The sequence below is a fragment of the Patiria miniata genome, unplaced genomic scaffold (assembly GCF_015706575.1).
Source record: "Patiria miniata isolate m_02_andy unplaced genomic scaffold, ASM1570657v1 HiC_scaffold_1, whole genome shotgun sequence".
Taxonomy (NCBI): Eukaryota; Metazoa; Echinodermata; class Asteroidea; order Valvatida; family Asterinidae; genus Patiria; species Patiria miniata.
The window spans coordinates 36,433,232-36,449,766 of NW_024037047.1; the positions used below are offsets into that span (position 1 = coordinate 36,433,232).

At 41.3% G+C, this 16,535-nt stretch overlaps 3 protein-coding genes across 5 annotated transcripts; 2 read left to right on the forward strand and 1 right to left on the reverse strand.

The window, feature by feature from the left end:
- Positions 1 to 1,844: 1,844 nt before the first annotated feature.
- LOC119729540 (transcription elongation factor SPT4-A-like) lies at positions 1,845 to 16,168 on the forward strand. Its single transcript, XM_038202146.1, has 5 exons — positions 1,845 to 2,018; positions 12,565 to 12,671; positions 13,538 to 13,593; positions 14,320 to 14,469; positions 14,878 to 16,168. The coding sequence occupies exons 1-4, from the start codon at positions 1,956 to 1,958 to the stop codon at positions 14,439 to 14,441; spliced, it is 348 nt and encodes a 115-aa protein (XP_038058074.1). The 5' UTR covers positions 1,845 to 1,955; the 3' UTR covers positions 14,442 to 14,469; positions 14,878 to 16,168.
- Positions 2,356 to 9,160, forward strand: LOC119729522. Of its 3 annotated transcripts, XM_038202116.1 has the most exons (3): positions 2,356 to 3,071; positions 3,511 to 3,966; positions 7,604 to 9,160. In XM_038202116.1, exons 1-2 carry the CDS (start codon positions 2,904 to 2,906, stop codon positions 3,961 to 3,963), a joined length of 621 nt encoding a protein of 206 aa, XP_038058044.1. In that variant the 5' UTR covers positions 2,356 to 2,903; the 3' UTR covers positions 3,964 to 3,966; positions 7,604 to 9,160. The 3 variants fall into 3 exon arrangements, with proteins under 3 accessions (XP_038058044.1, XP_038058062.1, XP_038058053.1); XM_038202134.1 differs by lacking the exon at positions 2,356 to 3,071 and having other exon boundaries at positions 3,150 to 3,966; XM_038202125.1 differs by lacking the exons at positions 2,356 to 3,071; positions 3,511 to 3,966 and adding an exon at positions 7,400 to 7,490.
- Positions 3,960 to 7,382, reverse strand: LOC119729512. The gene has a single exon (XM_038202104.1). It carries the CDS (start codon positions 6,814 to 6,816, stop codon positions 3,976 to 3,978), a length of 2,841 nt encoding a protein of 946 aa, XP_038058032.1. The 5' UTR covers positions 6,817 to 7,382; the 3' UTR covers positions 3,960 to 3,975.
- Positions 16,169 to 16,535: the final 367 nt, after the last annotated feature.

The following is a 16,535-nucleotide window of genomic DNA, read 5'->3' on the forward strand; positions in this document are numbered from 1 at the left end:
GGGTGGGGAGGCAGGTTCCCGATCACCCGGTTTGTTTAATGTCGAGTTTCCCCCCATTTTCCCCCGGAAAATAATTCTCCAAGACTTTTACAAGGCATGAACTTCAAATGTTGACTATATACATCAACCATGACCCCTAGGTATTCATCATCGGACGTCAACGGGTATGAAATTGCATATTAGCGAGGTTTAGACCGTTTAGTTATGAACATTCTTACAACTCAAGAAATGATTGAACGTAAACACTCTTGTTCACATGTAATTTCGAGCATCACACCTTGACTAACATTTTTATTGACCGAGATGTAAGTCGCGGCCCCGGCGACCTTTACTTCCGGAATTACGGTCATGATTCATGTGTCATTGTGGAGTTAAGCCCCAGTAAAAAGAATCATTGGTCACATTGTGAGTTCTAGTGGCGCGGCGGCGCTACGGTGGGCATGGGAGTGGGGAAATCCCCCGTCCCCCAGTTGTTTCCTTGCCCCCCCCCCCCCAAGTTTTCCCTAAACGCTTTATTTACAAACAGATTATTTGTGTTTATTTTCGTCACTGTTAATTAGATTCACACAAGTTGCAGATATCGGTTCCGTGGACACATTTTGGGCCAATGAAAGCAGTATAAACATTGGTACTACGGTAGCGCCGCACATGCATTTATAAAGCCGTAGATAGGGTGCATGGGCGCAGTCAACGTCTTTGTACATGTTATACATTTGTTATACTTCATTACTGCGGTTTGATACACTTCTCACTCATAAAAACGACTGCATGCATTTCTAAGTTTCTCTATCCGGTTCGTTAGTGTGACGTCACCTCCAGCACTTTCTGCACGATTGGAACCGGAAGTTAACGCAGCTCGAGCGTTTGCAGCCAGTGGGCGCTAGTAATCAGTGGTGTGCGCGCGTGTATGACGTTTTTACTAACGAACCGGATAGTGGCTGAATATTTCCGGATTAATTACGATGGCACGGGCGCGCGTACACAGGCTTTTAGTTGTCATTTATTATTGGGCTCTTCCTAATTACTTCCCCTTAGATTTTGGATATCATCAGCCTGGATTGTTTTTTTTTACTGCTTCCAAAAAACATTTCCTTGCCTGGCGCCGCCACTGTTCATATATGTGTAAAATTTGACCATAAAGCACTATCTATGTAATGATGGCATATATCAAAATTATGTACTTTCTACGACCAAGCTAGTTCACCGTACGGTTTAATTCAGGCTTCTTTTCGGCAACAGATTGGGGCCGGGAAATGACATTTCTTTGTTTTTAAGGCTTCTGTTCGCATCTTAAATGCACCTGACTTTGACCTTCCGGTAATTCCGGAAGTCAAGGTCAGACGACTAACAGTTACATCTCGGATATTAAAAACGTTAATCAAGATTTGTTCTTTGTTAGGCCTAAAAAGTATAGGATTTTTTTATAACTACAGGCGCTTGTTATTACATTACGGGATGAAATTATTATATTACAGGTCGATGTTACATGACGGGCTGATTTTTTTTACATGACGATATTACATATTGGTCGATAATCGAAACACAACTTCGTGCTAGTTACAGAACAATTGAATCGGCATTACTAGGGAAACCACACCATTTGCGAGATGCAAAATGGCATATATAGAACACCATAGGCAATAAAACACTGGCGCAATGACGTTGGTCGTCTGCGACCCTACAGCTACCAAGGGGTGATAATGTCTGTAGCACTTGGGAACTATACTGCGGATATCTTTCCATATGCCTTGATCATTTTTCCTGTACGATTCCACACCTTTGCCTGCTTTCGTGCAGATCAATCATAATTGGTTGGAACGAGGTTGATGTTGACTTTGCAGTTGCTCGCGAGAGGTCGCCAAATCTTATAGCAAGAAGGAATATTGATCGGACGCTGTTGATAAAATTAGAGCTTTATGCTGTCGTTTTAGCAACATTTTTTGAAACATTACAGTATGGAAATCGTACCAAAGGAGCTGCGAAATTTGCGGGCATGTCTCATGTGTTCCCTGATCAAGGTAGAAGTTCATTATTCTTTTTTAAATCACATTAGACCTAATTTTACTTTCTGGACTGAAGTCATTCTGACAAGCATGACAATAGCCCCACTAGTGTGGCCGTCGGTATGCTGCGCTGAACCTCTGGCCACACACCGTGGTACCGCGCGCTACTGAGGACGAAGTTTTCATAAAATCTGCGGTCCGTTTCTTACATTCTCAGTTTCTTACTTTCTTATGGTTGTATTCTATGATGTCTCACCTATCACTTCTGGGATGCTTAGGTCTAATGATGTTCCATTTTCCGAGATATTCTTCAATCTTTCTGGAGCCCATATCAGTCCGGGAAATGTACGAATTCGACAACGTTGTCATATTTAACAACCATTGTCGAATTTTAACGATTACCGTTGTCGTATTCGACAATTTCAACTTCAAACGCAAAAAATGTAAAATTTACGCAAAACATGTACTTTTTTATTTCACAATATTGACTTTCAATCCTCTAACTAAATTTCTATCTGCGTAAATTAAAAACTCGCCTGTGCGATTGGAAGAAATTTCCGTTTACTTTTCACACCACCAGTCTGAACCAGGGCGCCATCTTGTTTAATGGCGCTTCATCCTTGTCCCGTTCATTGCAATTACTGTTTATTACAATATTACGCTAGGAATTAAAAAATCATAACAATGAGAAAGCTAATATTCTTATTGTAACGATAACTTTTAAAGAAGAATTTAGCTGTTCGTTTCCCAATTTTTTTAAAACGTTTTAGGTGTGCGACTTTGACAAAATGTTTAGCTATATTGCGCGGGAAATATGAAAACAGGAGGGGCGCGGAAAATATGAAAACAGTAGGGACGCGGTCTGACCAACACTATCCGGCTTAGCCTTTGATTGCCGTTATGACATCCAACTCCCAGGAAGACGACATATACAAGGTTTTAGAAGAATCCTTGGAGAGAGAAAAGGAAAACAGCAAGGTTGTATACAAGAAGAAAGTGAAATATATAGATAACTCGGTTACAAGACGGTCAACCTACCACCGCAGAGCCCAAAGCCTCGTGCGTGCTGTGAGTATAGGCCCAACCTAATGTACACAAGCTGAAATACACTCGTTTACGGGTCAGAATTCTTTCGACTTTTTTTGGGGGGAGGGGGGGGGGAGAGGGAGGTTTACCGTTGATTTGTTACTTTGTATTATAAGATGATTTTTAAGCTATAGGCCTGTACTTTTCTTTGTAAATATGAATAACGATGCATGCTTAGGGACGCTTTGCTTTATTTATTTGTATCATTTTTTTTTCATGTTAAACCTTGAGTAGGCCTACCTTCTTTTTAACAAAAAAGCCAACTTAATTTGTTTTCTTCGGCTCCCCAATAATATGTCATGGCCCATCAACTTTCACTCGGGACAGTTTATACCCAATGGAATATATGATAAATGGGAATAGAAAATGCAAGTCATCTGCGAGCCTTAACATTTCTTTCCAAAACTTACCGATTATGCAGGCTAAGGAATTGGTGATATCAACAAGATGTGAAGTGGACGTTCATGTGAAGCCGACGTGGGGAAGGGGCAAGACTTGGCGATACAGCACACAGGCCGAACGGAACGACACGGCACCGGCACAAACTGATCCTGAACTTGTGCAGCAGCCCTCGTCCTCATCGCTCACCATCACTCCGAGAAAACATCAAAACACTGTCGAACCAGTCCATACGATCGAACCCAACAAGAAGCTGTCTTGTCGGGTTTGTGGGTCCGATGCCAACAAGTCCTCCTGGTTAGGGTGTGATCACAGGAACGCGAGGACCAAACGTCTTGACTGCCAGTATTGGGTTCATCAGAACTGCATCGGTCTGTACTTTGAAAGGGACGGTGACTTGGAAAAGGTTCCCTTCTATTGCCCGAAGCATGGACCAAGTCAAAAGGCGCACAAGAGGAAAAGAACCACTAAGTAAAAGGTAATACAATCATTCAGTTTGTTCCATGTCGTCATCTTTCTGTTCAATATCCTCGTTTCCGAAAGCTAGTAGCTCCCTCTCTAGATTTAGAATCTGACTGATATCTTGGTAAAATTGTATCTTGACACTCTTTGCTGCCTTTGCAACGTCACTATGCATCTCCCTGTACATATCTGCAGAATCTTGGTCACTGAATTGTTCAAGCAATTTCATCGTTTCTTCGGTCAGTTTTCTTGCAGTCCAGTTATTCATATCATTATACATCTGCTCATCTTCTGATGTGACAAATACTGGTTGCAGATTTGGCGCATGTGGGGACTTTTTGTAAGCGTCATAGTTTTCTAGAGCTGTGTTGTACACGTTGACAAAATCTTGGTGTAGCAATTTACCTTCTATTGACTTCAAAGGAATTTCCTCGTATGGATTTTTCAACATCCCCGACAAACGAATTTCTTTCCTAATAGCTTGAACTTCCAGCTCTCTGTTAAAAACAGATCCTCTCTGTTCGCCAGGATCCTGAAAACCGGCTCTTTGGAAAACAGCTTTCCTGTTTTTCTGAAGGTTAGCGCTACATCGGCTTGCCATTTGCCATCTTTCTACAGTCGGTACTCCTGGTGGAAGGATACTCTTCAAAGATCTGTTTTCGTTTTCAGTTACGTAGTCACCGCCTTCGCCACGCAAATTGTTCCCAGATCTGGAAAACGCCTCGTTCTCCTCTATATATTTTTTTATGTCCGGCGGTGCCTCAACTCTAACTTGCATGTCCCTGAAGAGAAGCGGTTGATAAATACCGTGCTTGCCAATATACATTATGGGAGCAGTTTTCTGGCGTCCGGCAATAGCGTGCTGAGAGTTATTTCTGCGTATACCACTTCTGAAGCACTTAACACCAAGGAAAATGTGAAATATGAGATCATATATCAAATTGAAATTTGGATTGATTACTCTTGTATTCTTCCACATAACGAAGTCCTCTGCTGTTGGAAGAAAGTTCTCATTCTCCTCGCGATTTTGAGAAACATATGTATAACATAGTTCGAGAGCAAATGCCTTCAACACAATGTCGAAGATCTGCCATGTGACGTGATGATTGCTTCCCCTGATTACAAAGTCTTTGGCTCTCTTGCTGCAGAATCCTAAACACCCAGCAATATGTTCCATAAATACGACTCTAGTCAATGAGAAAATTGCCCTCAGAAGGTTTATCTCTGCATGACCGGCACCAGGAGTGAGAAGAATATCATCCAAGAGCTTCTTGCTGCCGATATCGTACACACCTGGATGCTTAATCTCACAGTGGGCGTCAAAGGGTGTCACGGAAATGTCAATGTGCTCGTTGCACACTTCACACATAATCGTGTTTTTTATTAGCAGATTTGCAATCCGGTATGGAACACCATCAAACCCAACACGGATCCAGGAACGATCAGTGCCCACCCCAGCTTGTTGTTTCAGATTCAGCAACACCTCTTTTATTGTAGCCTTGGAATTTGGGTTTATAGGAATGATCTCACCCATCTTAACAGCTGGTTTTTCTTTTGAATGGCAGCTTGGTACATCGCCATACATACTGCTTCTATCCGGTACGTTTACTGGATTGTACCCGCATCCCGGACACTCAACTGTCACTTTATCATATACTTTGCAACACTTGGGGCATACGCAATCTTGCTCTTGTGCAGAACAACTGTAGTAAACGTGGTCCTTTGACTCGCCGGTGATGTCATCAACATGTAATTCACTTTTTACCTGTTCAATGAATTTACTCTGGCACATATGTCGGTATGGTCGGAACACATTATCATTGAGCTCTTTTTCAAACGCTGTAATTTTATCAGCTACGTCTTCAGTTTTGTCAAGCCAGTGAGATGGTGCAAGTTGGCCTTGAGTCTGCAAATTCGATGCAGGTCGACTTTGTATGAATACCACATTCGTCACAACATTGGCAGGAGTCGTTCCACCAGTACGCACACGACCCGTTTTACCTATCCTTTGCGTATTATCAGCAAATACATCTACATCACCAGACGAGAAACACACATTTGATTTGGCAGATGAGTTCTGAAGAACTTTCTTCAACGAGGTCACGCTCCCGCTTGCACTGCTTGCTCCGTCTAATGCGTGTGTAGTTTTGCTGCCATTTATCGACCACTTCACCAAGCCCTGGCTGAATGATAACGGTCCCACGAAGTTAGCATTGCGTAAAGCATAAATGTTCTCAATTACCAGGCATAGTCCATTGGTCTTCTTTGCATTTTGCTGGTCCTTATCAATTGTTACATTGGAAATACTGCTCAAAAATGATACCAGAGCCGGTGGTCTTTCCCCTAAATATTCCACGCAGTTTAAGTCCAACAAGTTTTCTAAATTCTTGTATGATCCCTGTACCGCCTTCGAATCTTGAAGAATATCGCTACTCAGTAGGTTGCCAAGAGCGGAGCAGACCCTCGTGACGCTTTCTTGGGACAATTTACGATTTGCTATCAAATTCAAAATTTCTCCGACTATCGCTGATTCTGAATTACTGGGCTCTTCCTCCTCAGGTAGCTGACTGGGATCTTTTTTCCCAGTTGTATCGCGTTTACTTCCAGTTCCACTTGTTGATGGCGCCTGGTCAAGACAGTCAATACAAACGTGTTTTGCGCGCGGACTCAAATACTTTTTATCCAAAAGCCACTGCAGTTTTCGAGTAGGATGTGATTTCAGAGCGATATTGAATAATTTGGGTGACTCCGAGGTTTTGAAAACATCGTGCATGATGCACTTGCAGCTCTTGGTAAACTGTGACCACGACGAATCCCCTGCAGAAGATCGAGTTCTCCGCTGAGCAACTGGTTTAGTTTTGCCCATTGTGAAATGTTTTTAACAGAAACTGCACACTGTTGGTAAGGAAAACAAATGCCCAGGTTGAAGGGAGTATATTGGCACGGTGTTGCAGACAGTGTTCATACTTTGTCTAATTCAATATACACATAAAATAACAAACCTGTGCAAGATTTAGCTCAATCCGTCATCGGAGTCACGTGACCCAAAAAACCTCCCATATTTTATTTTTTGGTCACGTTACTCATAATCATTAGCAATGCCAAAATCTCCAACCATGGTACCATTATTTACTTACTTTCAAGTATTATACATCGTGATATTCGACAGTTCCGATTTTGAGTTTCTGCAAATGGTGTATGCTCCCTTTAAAACAAGTTTCTAGAATAGTACAAAAAGTTTGCCGTCTTGCATGACCAAGTATCCGGATATGACGTCATCTTGTTTTTACAAAGACGCGGCAACGCTGCCCATGCTGCCCATGCATGCTGTTAGTACATTGTATCACACTTGCTTTTGGGTCACCACACAGCGCACATCTTGCAAATCTTTCCCACGACTTAAATAGTATACTGAGACTGAAGTTCAACGTTGAATTTTCTTGCAATGGACTATCTGCAGGAAATGAAATGTCTCCGTCAAGAGAAGGGGTGGCACCGAGAAGGGACAGCTGCATTAACATTTGTGTCAACGATCAATGGGTATTGGTTACATTCATAAATATACATTCAGTTCTTACCTTATTTAACGTCTCACAATGAGTTTCTCTGAACCTTGGGTTTTGTCACTGATGTTTATTCCTCCATGATTGCAGGTACCATGCCTACCACAACCGTCCTCTGCAGGGGCGACAGTTTGTCATGCAGTGTTCTCACCAATCCAGCAAATACGACAAGTGGGGATGTGTGGTCAAGGCTCCACAGCTTGAAGATGTTGATGAGGCTGTCCAGGGGATCGAAACCAGAGCTGGTCCTAATCGCACCACCGTAGCTGATGTCGCCGGCAAGGTCATCGGTCACGTGCCCCGCAAAATATGCAACGTGCTGGCCGCTGGCCTTGCCGTGGATTTTTCCATCGCAAGGGCCGTGTGTGTGTTCACGGGGGAGTTCCAACACGGCGGCGCTGCCTCCGGAGGTGGCCCAAAGCTGGTGGCCGTCTACCACCTGGAGGTGGTGCGCCAGCGAGATGCGGTGGAGATTGCGGACAGCATCCGTCCACACCTCACAGATAAAGACAGGCTGTGGATCTACTGAGGAACGCCGGCCCTACTACCCAGTCATCTAGACATCAAGAGTTTCTGTTGTTTTCGTAGTTTTAGCCTGTTTTCAGTACATTATTTATTTATGCTGCATAGTACTTCACCAAAAAAATGTGATTTTATTTTTAATTTAGAAAACTGTGATTTTACTTTAATTTAAGACTGTGATTTTTATTTTAGTTTAAAAGACTGTGATTTTCTTTTTTATTTAAAAGACTGTGATTTTATTTGTAACCCTAAGGAAATTAACAACAGATGTACACCACAGCACAAATAATGACAAAGTGAATACAACAACAGGCAAAGTTTCATCATGATCGATGCCCACTTTATTCCTCCAACATCGACAGGTTATCAATTATTTGCTGCAATTATTACTATAAAATGCAATATAATTTTGTAAAATCCGGAACTAAAGTGATTGTTTTGGCATGCAATAAATCAGTCGAAATCTTTTCAAATTTCTTAAATTATGACCAAAAGTATATTGTAAAATCAGGAATCCTATATGTTACTGAAATAATTGTTTTGGCATGCCATTAATCAGTCGAAATCTTTTCAAATTTCTTAAATTATGACAAAAGTATATTGTAAAATCAGGAACCCTATATGTTACTGAAATGATTGTTTTGGCATGCAATTAATCAGTCGAAATCTTTTCAAATTTCTTAAATTATGACAAAAGTATATTGTAAAATCAGGAACCCTATATGTTACTGAAATGATTGTTTTGGCATGCAATTAATCAATCGAAATCTTTTCAAATTTCTTAAATTATGACAAAAGTATATTGTAAAATCAGGAATCCTATATGTTACTGAAGTGATGGTTTTGGCATGCAATAAATCAGTCGAAATCCTTTCAAATTTCTTAAATTATGACAAAAGTATATCCATAAATCTATATTAAAAGTATCTATTTATTTGTTTTAAATCGTTTTGTAAATCAATAAAACTATAATCAACAATGAAAGGATTGTAACATGTCTTTGCATCTCTGTACCGCGTTCATTTTCCAATCCAGTCTTGCAGAATAGTGATGTATACCGGAAGTTGTCGAATACGACAATGGTTGTTAAATATGACAACGTTGTCGAATTCGTACATTTCCCGGACTGATATGCACTCGTGAAACGTCTGGTGATGGCAGCCATTTTGAATGTGACAAGAGATGACCTCAAGCTGTGACGTCGCGTTTATGCAAATTACTTGTCGAGCGCGCAAATTTGCATAAACGCGACGTCACAGCTTGAGGTCATCTCTTGTCACATTCAAAATGGCTGCCATCACCAGACGTTTCACGAGTGCATATGGGCTCCAGAAAGATTGAAGAATATCTCGGAAAATGGAACATCATTAGACCTAAGCATCCCAGAAGTGATAGGTGAGACATCATAGAATACAACCATAAGAAAGTAAGAAACTGAGAATGTAAGAAACGGTCCGCAGATTTTATGAAAACTTCGTCCTCAGTAGCGCGCGGTACCACGGTGTGTGGCCAGAGGTTCAGCGCAGCATACCGACGGCCACACTAGTGGGGCTAGCATGACAAGTGATATCTAGCATGTCTAGACCTGTGAACGTGGCGTTGTATATACAACGCCACGTTGTTGTGTCATTTCGAACCTGGCGAAATCGATCCGCCATACATAATTTCGTATGGATTTTGAGTACTCACCAAGAAATCTAAATTTGCCTTCCCGCGTGTTCAGGATGTGTCGTTTCGACAAAATTGGCCGTCAATGTAGACCCTACTCCTAGAACTAAGTATTATGAGTATGACTATGACTATGAAAGTATGAGGCTCCACATGGAGCCTCATAGTTCTAGGAGTATGTAGACCCGTGAACGCGGCTTGTAAACTATGCCACGCTCTTGTCTTGTACCATTTCAAACCAAGCGAAATCATCCTTCCGTGACAAAAACTGAACATTGCTTTACCGTGTGATAAGTACTCATAATATCAAGCTTTCTCGATCATGTGGCAATCTGCTTTTACGCCTAATCAGTAATCTGGCATTTAAACGAAGTTCGAGGTACAATCTGGGTCAGGGAACCAGACAAATAGCTTTAGTCATCTACTGAGCGTGCGTCAACTTTGGCAAAGCGCACCGCTGCTGTTGCCTGTCATTCCAAAATCTTTGAAGCCCACTGCAGTGAAGCGCGCCCTCTTGTGTGCGCTCTTCATCCACGGCCGCGTATTGCATCCGGGTACTTCACAGAGTAAACAAATTACCGACCAGTCTCATCACTTCTATACATGTATGGATCATTATGAAAAAAATAACATCGTGAACTCAGTTCAACACGGTTTTCGCCCAGGGTACTCCTGCGAACCCAACTAAGCACGACAGTGAACGATATCGCTACTGCCATGGACCAGCGAAAACAAGTTGACGACATCATACTAGACTTCTCAAAGGCCTTTGACAAGGTCCCCCATAAGAAACTCCTCTTCAAGCTCCATCATTACCGTGTCCGAAACCACCTCCACAAGTGGCTTCAAGTCTTTCTTACTGATAGACAGCAAAGAGTTGTGGTAGATGGGGAGGCCTCAGACTGGTGCCATGTCAGTTCAGGAGTTCCTCAAGGAACGGTTGTCGGGCCCCTCCTCTTCCTCACCTTCATCAATGACCTCCCGGACTCGATTCAGTCTAGTATTCGTCTCTTCGCAGATGACTGTTTACTCTATAGAATCGCCTCTGCTGAAGATAGTGCTATGCTACAACAAGACCTCAACAGTTTAAAGTCAGGGGCCGACAATTGGCAAGTGCAGTTTAACGTCGAGAAATGTCACCGCATGACCATATCTCTCCTCCGTAACAACATCAAGTCCACCTACAGACTAGGTCTGGATGCTTTGACAACTGTTGCAGAACATTCCTATCTGGGCCTCTACTTCTCACAAAAGCTTTCATGGAACAAACATATTGACAGAATAACTAATAACGCCAGTAAGATTTTGGGTCTCGTTCGCCGTAACTTTAATAAAGCACTGCTCCAAGGACCTCAAGGGACGCGCATACACTGTCTTAGTACGTCAGCGTCTGGAATACTGCAGTTGTATATGGGACCCGTATACAACAACCAACATTAACAAAATAGAAGCCATACAAAGACGAGCTGCAATGTACGTCCTCAACAAATATCACCCCACTGAAAGCGTGTCTTCTATGATCAAGGGTCTGAAATGGGAGTCACTGGAAACCCGTCGAAGAAACGCCCGACTATCATCAATGTACCGGATCTCTCACAACCAACTACCATCTCTCAGCCCACACGACTTTGTAACTCCAGCAGCCCCAGGAACACGTGGTTATCATCTTATTAAGCATTGCCACATATCTACTCGCACCAATGTCTACAAATACTCCTCGTTTCCAAGAACAATACCTACTTGGAACAACCTCCCTGCATCAGTCACCTCTGCTTCCTTTTCCCAATTCAAAACTACCCTCAATCTACCTAATTCATCGGTCTTACGCGCAACCTTGGTGTGATATCCTGATGTGGGGATTTTGCCAAGTATCAATGTAGAAGTAGAAGTAGAAACTCTGTCGAGTTTGTGTTGGCCACCATTTTGTTTACGTGAGCTAGCCGTACTACGCATGTGTGAAGTGTACAGACCCATACTACGCATGCGCAAAGTGTACAGTGCCATCCAAACAAGATAGCGGCCAACACTAATCAGCAAACTCATACACATGCATTCAAAAAACAAGTTTTTTGAAAATTCGAAAAATTGGCCAGATATGGGAATCTTTCCGTAATATTTACTGGGCTTCCTCTGTAAATAAAGGCCACACTTGGAAGTTGGAATATGTACGATGTACCCGAAAATGTCAGATTTGATTTTCACATGTATAATTTATTTGTACATGTAGTTTATGCTTTAGAAGCACACTCGCCCTCTTTAAAGCTATTTTTCATGTAATTTCCCGGTTCTTGCACACGTTTGCGTATCTAAATTCCAACATTGAAAAGATCAAGCACGTGCTGATGGATCGTTTCTGCTGTCAGTCACGTAGATTTGAGGCAAAGTCATGTGGCAACCCGGACATGAAAAAAACCATGTGAGTGGCGGAGCTCGTTGGCTCCTTGTGCCACCACTGCACTCGCGTGGTCTTTCTTTTTTTAGTCCAAGTGTCATCTTTATGGTCTTTAACTTTAATGTGGTATAATTGATGTCAAATATTCTCGATATTGAATTTCCGATTAGGCCCTATTGAAAATTCTGATATCAACGGTGCTTAGCATACAGCTCACAAAATGTTGCAACATGAGTGCTGCTGCCGGCACGCCATGTGTGATCCTGTGCACGTATTTTTGATGTACATGTACTGGTATAGTGCTTTTGGAGAACAGTATTCCATGTTGTCCCCTTTAATTTGATGACACATTGGAGGTTTTGATGTTTGCAGTTTTGAAGATTTCATAAATATTCAATTTTTTATCCATGTCGACTTTCTCATAGGATTGCTCCACAGTACATTTGACCTCTCTCTCTTTCTTTTTCAGACACTTGACCAGTTTGAGTTGGATGGCTGTGATAACTGTGAAGATTATCTTCAACTGAAGGGCAACAGGGATAACGTGTACGACTGTACAAGCACATCATTTGATGGGTGAGGAGCTAAGATTCGGTCATGTTACGTTGATCTGCTACACCGTGCCCTCTGGAGACGTGCACACAATAGGGAACAAAAGATTGTATACGTCTCCACAGGGCAATTTCTATAGATGAATACGTCTCCACAAGGTTTTCACAAAATAGATAAATGGATTTTACTCAAAAACTAGGAATTTCCAAGGTGGGTTGATCCATTTTGAAACTTCACTTTCAAACTTGAAAACTTTACTACATTAGAACAAAGAAATGTCTCCACAAGGATACAAATTTCAGTATGTACGTACATGTACATGTATGACTATAGCAGTCAATGCACAAAGTTCTGCCATAGCAAATCTCTTGTATTAACCCTAACCCTGCCGAATCCAACAGGATCCAACTATATCATTAACCTGTTGGAGCATGTTTGATTGAGCAGTAAACCCTTGTACAAATACATGTATATATTCAGAGTCAGATTCTGTTTGGTACTGATAAATAACGCCAAGTTGGACTCTGTTGGATCCAGCAGACAACTAAAAATTAGGCACAGTTGGGTTGTTTTTGATTGAGCAGGAAGTAACCGTTGGACTCTGTTGGATTTACATGTAGCAGGGTAGTTCTGAGGAACCCTTAGGGGTATTAAGCACTGCTGTGCTTTTGATTGACAAGCAGTCGTCAGATACCTTATCAGACAATGTAGGTGTCGTAAGTGACAGCGAAATTTTACTTGGGAACCCGTCAACTTTTTTACAACCTGGTTAAATGCCAAAAGACGTGGTTCACAGGGTGGTTGATAATTTCTGAACTGTAGTCAAAATATGATGTGTTTTTCTAATAACCTGTAGTTTTCATTGTGTTTTGTTTTGCTTTGACTTGCAGATTGGTTGCCCTTACAAGTCCTGAGGATAGCTGGGTTGGAAAGTGGCAAAGAATAAGTAAGCAATCCATGACGGGAATGTAACTGTGATCATAAATGGCACTTCTGTATCAGTTGAATCAGATTCCAAATTTATTGGGCTCATTGTTCTTAGTTGAAGGGAATATACAACATTTGCAAACATCCAAAAACAAACATACTAAATTAGTATGAAATACCTTACTGGACTGTTAGCGAATGACAGTCTAAAGCATTCTGTGAAATCGTGGCACCTGGTGTGCTCTCATTTTCAAGAAACATGGTATTTTTGCATCAATTTTCAACGCTGGTCGGTCGATCACCGTTGGAGAAAAAAGCTGGCTTTTTTTTCCAAATACTGCCCCAAATTTACTATATTTAGTGAGTGCACATTTTGTTTGCAATTGGATTACACACCCATGAATGGGTACAAGCCAGCTAGACTGGTTCCCTGACCTTACAATTCCCCGACGTGTATTAATTGCTCTGTTTCATCTTAAGTGGGGTCAGGGAACCAGACTACAAGAACGTTTGTTTTTCTTCGTTTTTCCAGCATCTACGAACACAAAACTTCAAACAAGTTAGTGAAGCAATAAACTGCTGACCCCCAAAAACCATCCATTCCTGAAACTTTCAGCAAAGCAAATGTTGTATATATTCCCTTTAACTTCAAATTTTTTGTCAATAACACTTTTTGGATTTAAATTTTAATGGAGCCACTTGTTTGTCTCTGACACTATACTATTGGTTGTTTCCATGCCAACAGATCGATATCACAAAGGTTGCTATGCCGTCTCGGTAACAGGACGACTGCCCAATCAGGTCATCAGAGATCTCAAAAGCAGAGGCATCACCTACAGATCCAGAGACACTAGCATGAGGTCATGAGAAATCAGAGATTTCTGTAAATACTACATTAACCCTAACTCCCTGGGCCTTTTTGCCAGGATGTAGCCTCAATCCTGCAAAATCCTCCAATTGACCTCATGGAAAAATAGCATATATCCTCAATCCTGCAAATTCCTGCATTATTTCTTGAATATGGTCCATGGAGGGGTGACCACTGCCTGAATCCTGCAAAATCCTCCGGCTATGACTGTCAATAGGTTGAGGCAGAGGCAGTGACATCCTGGAGCAGTGCGGAGGATGTCAAGTATAAGGATTAAATTTATGCTAGGCTGAGCATAAAGAACACAAGGTCCGGCCCAAGACCTTGACACAGTGCGTCCTCCGAAATCAGCAATGCACTTTTGCCATGTAACCTCAATCCTGCAAATTCCTCCAATTTGCAAAAAGGATTTTGGAGGATTTGGGATGGTTGGGGTTAAATAAGTATGCACATTCATCAATTTGAAGAGTTTATTTCCATAACTCAATAAATCCTACTTTTCAAATGAACCACGAAGCAACCCTTGAACAAGGATAAGTATTGACTAATTTGGGAACCGCCAACATAGGGCTGGATAGCTCAGTTGGTAAGAGCACCGGAACAGTTATCCGGAGGTCGCAGGTTCAAGCACCGCTCCAGTCAATTTCTTTGTTCTACTTTTCAATTATTGTTAAAAATCCTTTTTTGATAACTTATAGAATAGTATTTCTCCTGGCTGTCCAAAGTCAGTTTTTCATTGGTTGTTTGTTAGATACATGTAGTTAAATGTAGTTAAAGCAAAATACAGTACAGGGACGGGCATGTAAAAAATAACTTCTTTTTTTTTCAATTTCAAGTTTGTTCGTTTTTTGCTTTTAAACATCGCACTCAACCATTCTGACTTTACATTACAGGTAGCTTAGTTAATTGCTTGTTCACATTAATGTTGTCGAAAAAAAGAGGCCGACATTTCCATAATGGCGTTTTGCATTTTCACAAAGAGACGCTAACATGCTGCGCACAAATGCTTTGAACAAAAGGACGTAAAAGTAGAATTAGTGAGATTTTTGTTTCATGGAGGGATGGACATCTCCCATTTGTTTTAGACGCGCGCCTGCAAATATGGGCGCCCTTTCCTTGTGGCAAAACACACTGCAAGTAGATTGTAAAAGTAGCTCAACTGGAATTTTTGTTTACACATAGAGACATGCGTCTTTGCTGGTCATTTTGTCCATCACAGTTTCAATGACTATAAGTGGGTTAACTATAGAAAGGTATAAGCTCAATAGAATCATCTGGGCTTGTTATTTACTGTATAAAGATGCATTGTGCATGGTACATTTGGCAATTTCAAAATAAGAAAACTTCTCGCGATTATCTCGAAAGGTATTTTTCTTCCCCCCAAAAACCCTGTACTGATGACGTCACACTTTATTTACATGTGCACTTTCCTACGGATGCAGCGGGGGGTGCACGGTCTACTCACCACCATAGGAAAGCACACACGTAAACAAAGTGTGACATCATGAGTGTAGAGGCTTATTGACATGCCCGTCCCTTAAACCGGTGACGATTTATTCCCTTGACAAATGTTCATAATTCCAGTAGATTTGAAATAATAGGTCTGAACTTTGTCAGTATTTTGGGCTTAACACCTCACCCTTACACTTTACAGCATGTGTTGGTTCAACATTATTAAAGGTATGCAAATGTGTTGATTAAAATAAACTTATGTGTTGTTTATACATGTATGTATTTGTCTAAAAATGTTCTGCTGTTATTTTACGATTTTGTTAGAATGGATTACGTTTTTAGTTTTGATGGTTCACACATGATGAAGACTGTAGTAGGGGCGTCAATTCCGCAGGGATGGGAGGGGGGTATATATCCCACACACACTTTTTTGACCAGGTGGGGATGGGCTATTTAATCATCCTCGCACTTTTTCGTGATGAGAAAAAAAATCTTCGGATTTCGAGGTATGTTTCGAACATCCCAACAACCAAAATGTATTCAATATTATAACACTGAAAAGTGGAGAAACGAAAGCTTTTAAAATAATAATAATATAATAATAACGGAAATTTATACCGCGCCATTATCCGCCATAAATG

What these genes read in the sequence shown, in the direction of transcription:
- LOC119729540 (XM_038202146.1), top strand. Translation starts at nt 1,956, where the DNA reads ATGGAAATCGTACCAAAGGAGCTGCGAAATTTGCGGGCATGTCTCATG. An exon ending in ACAAGCACATCATTTGATGG is followed by an intron (nt 12,672 to 13,537) that starts GTGAGGAGCTAA and finishes TTTGACTTGCAG; the next exon opens with ATTGGTTGCCCTTACAAGTC. An exon ending in TGGAAAGTGGCAAAGAATAA is followed by an intron (nt 13,594 to 14,319) that starts GTAAGCAATCCA and finishes CCATGCCAACAG; the next exon opens with ATCGATATCACAAAGGTTGC.
- LOC119729522 (XM_038202116.1), top strand. Translation starts at nt 2,904, where the DNA reads ATGACATCCAACTCCCAGGAAGACGACATATACAAGGTTTTAGAAGAA. An exon ending in CCCAAAGCCTCGTGCGTGCT is followed by an intron (nt 3,072 to 3,510) that starts GTGAGTATAGGC and finishes CCGATTATGCAG; the next exon opens with GCTAAGGAATTGGTGATATC.
- LOC119729512 (XM_038202104.1), bottom strand. Translation starts at nt 6,816, where the DNA reads ATGGGCAAAACTAAACCAGTTGCTCAGCGGAGAACTCGATCTTCTGCA.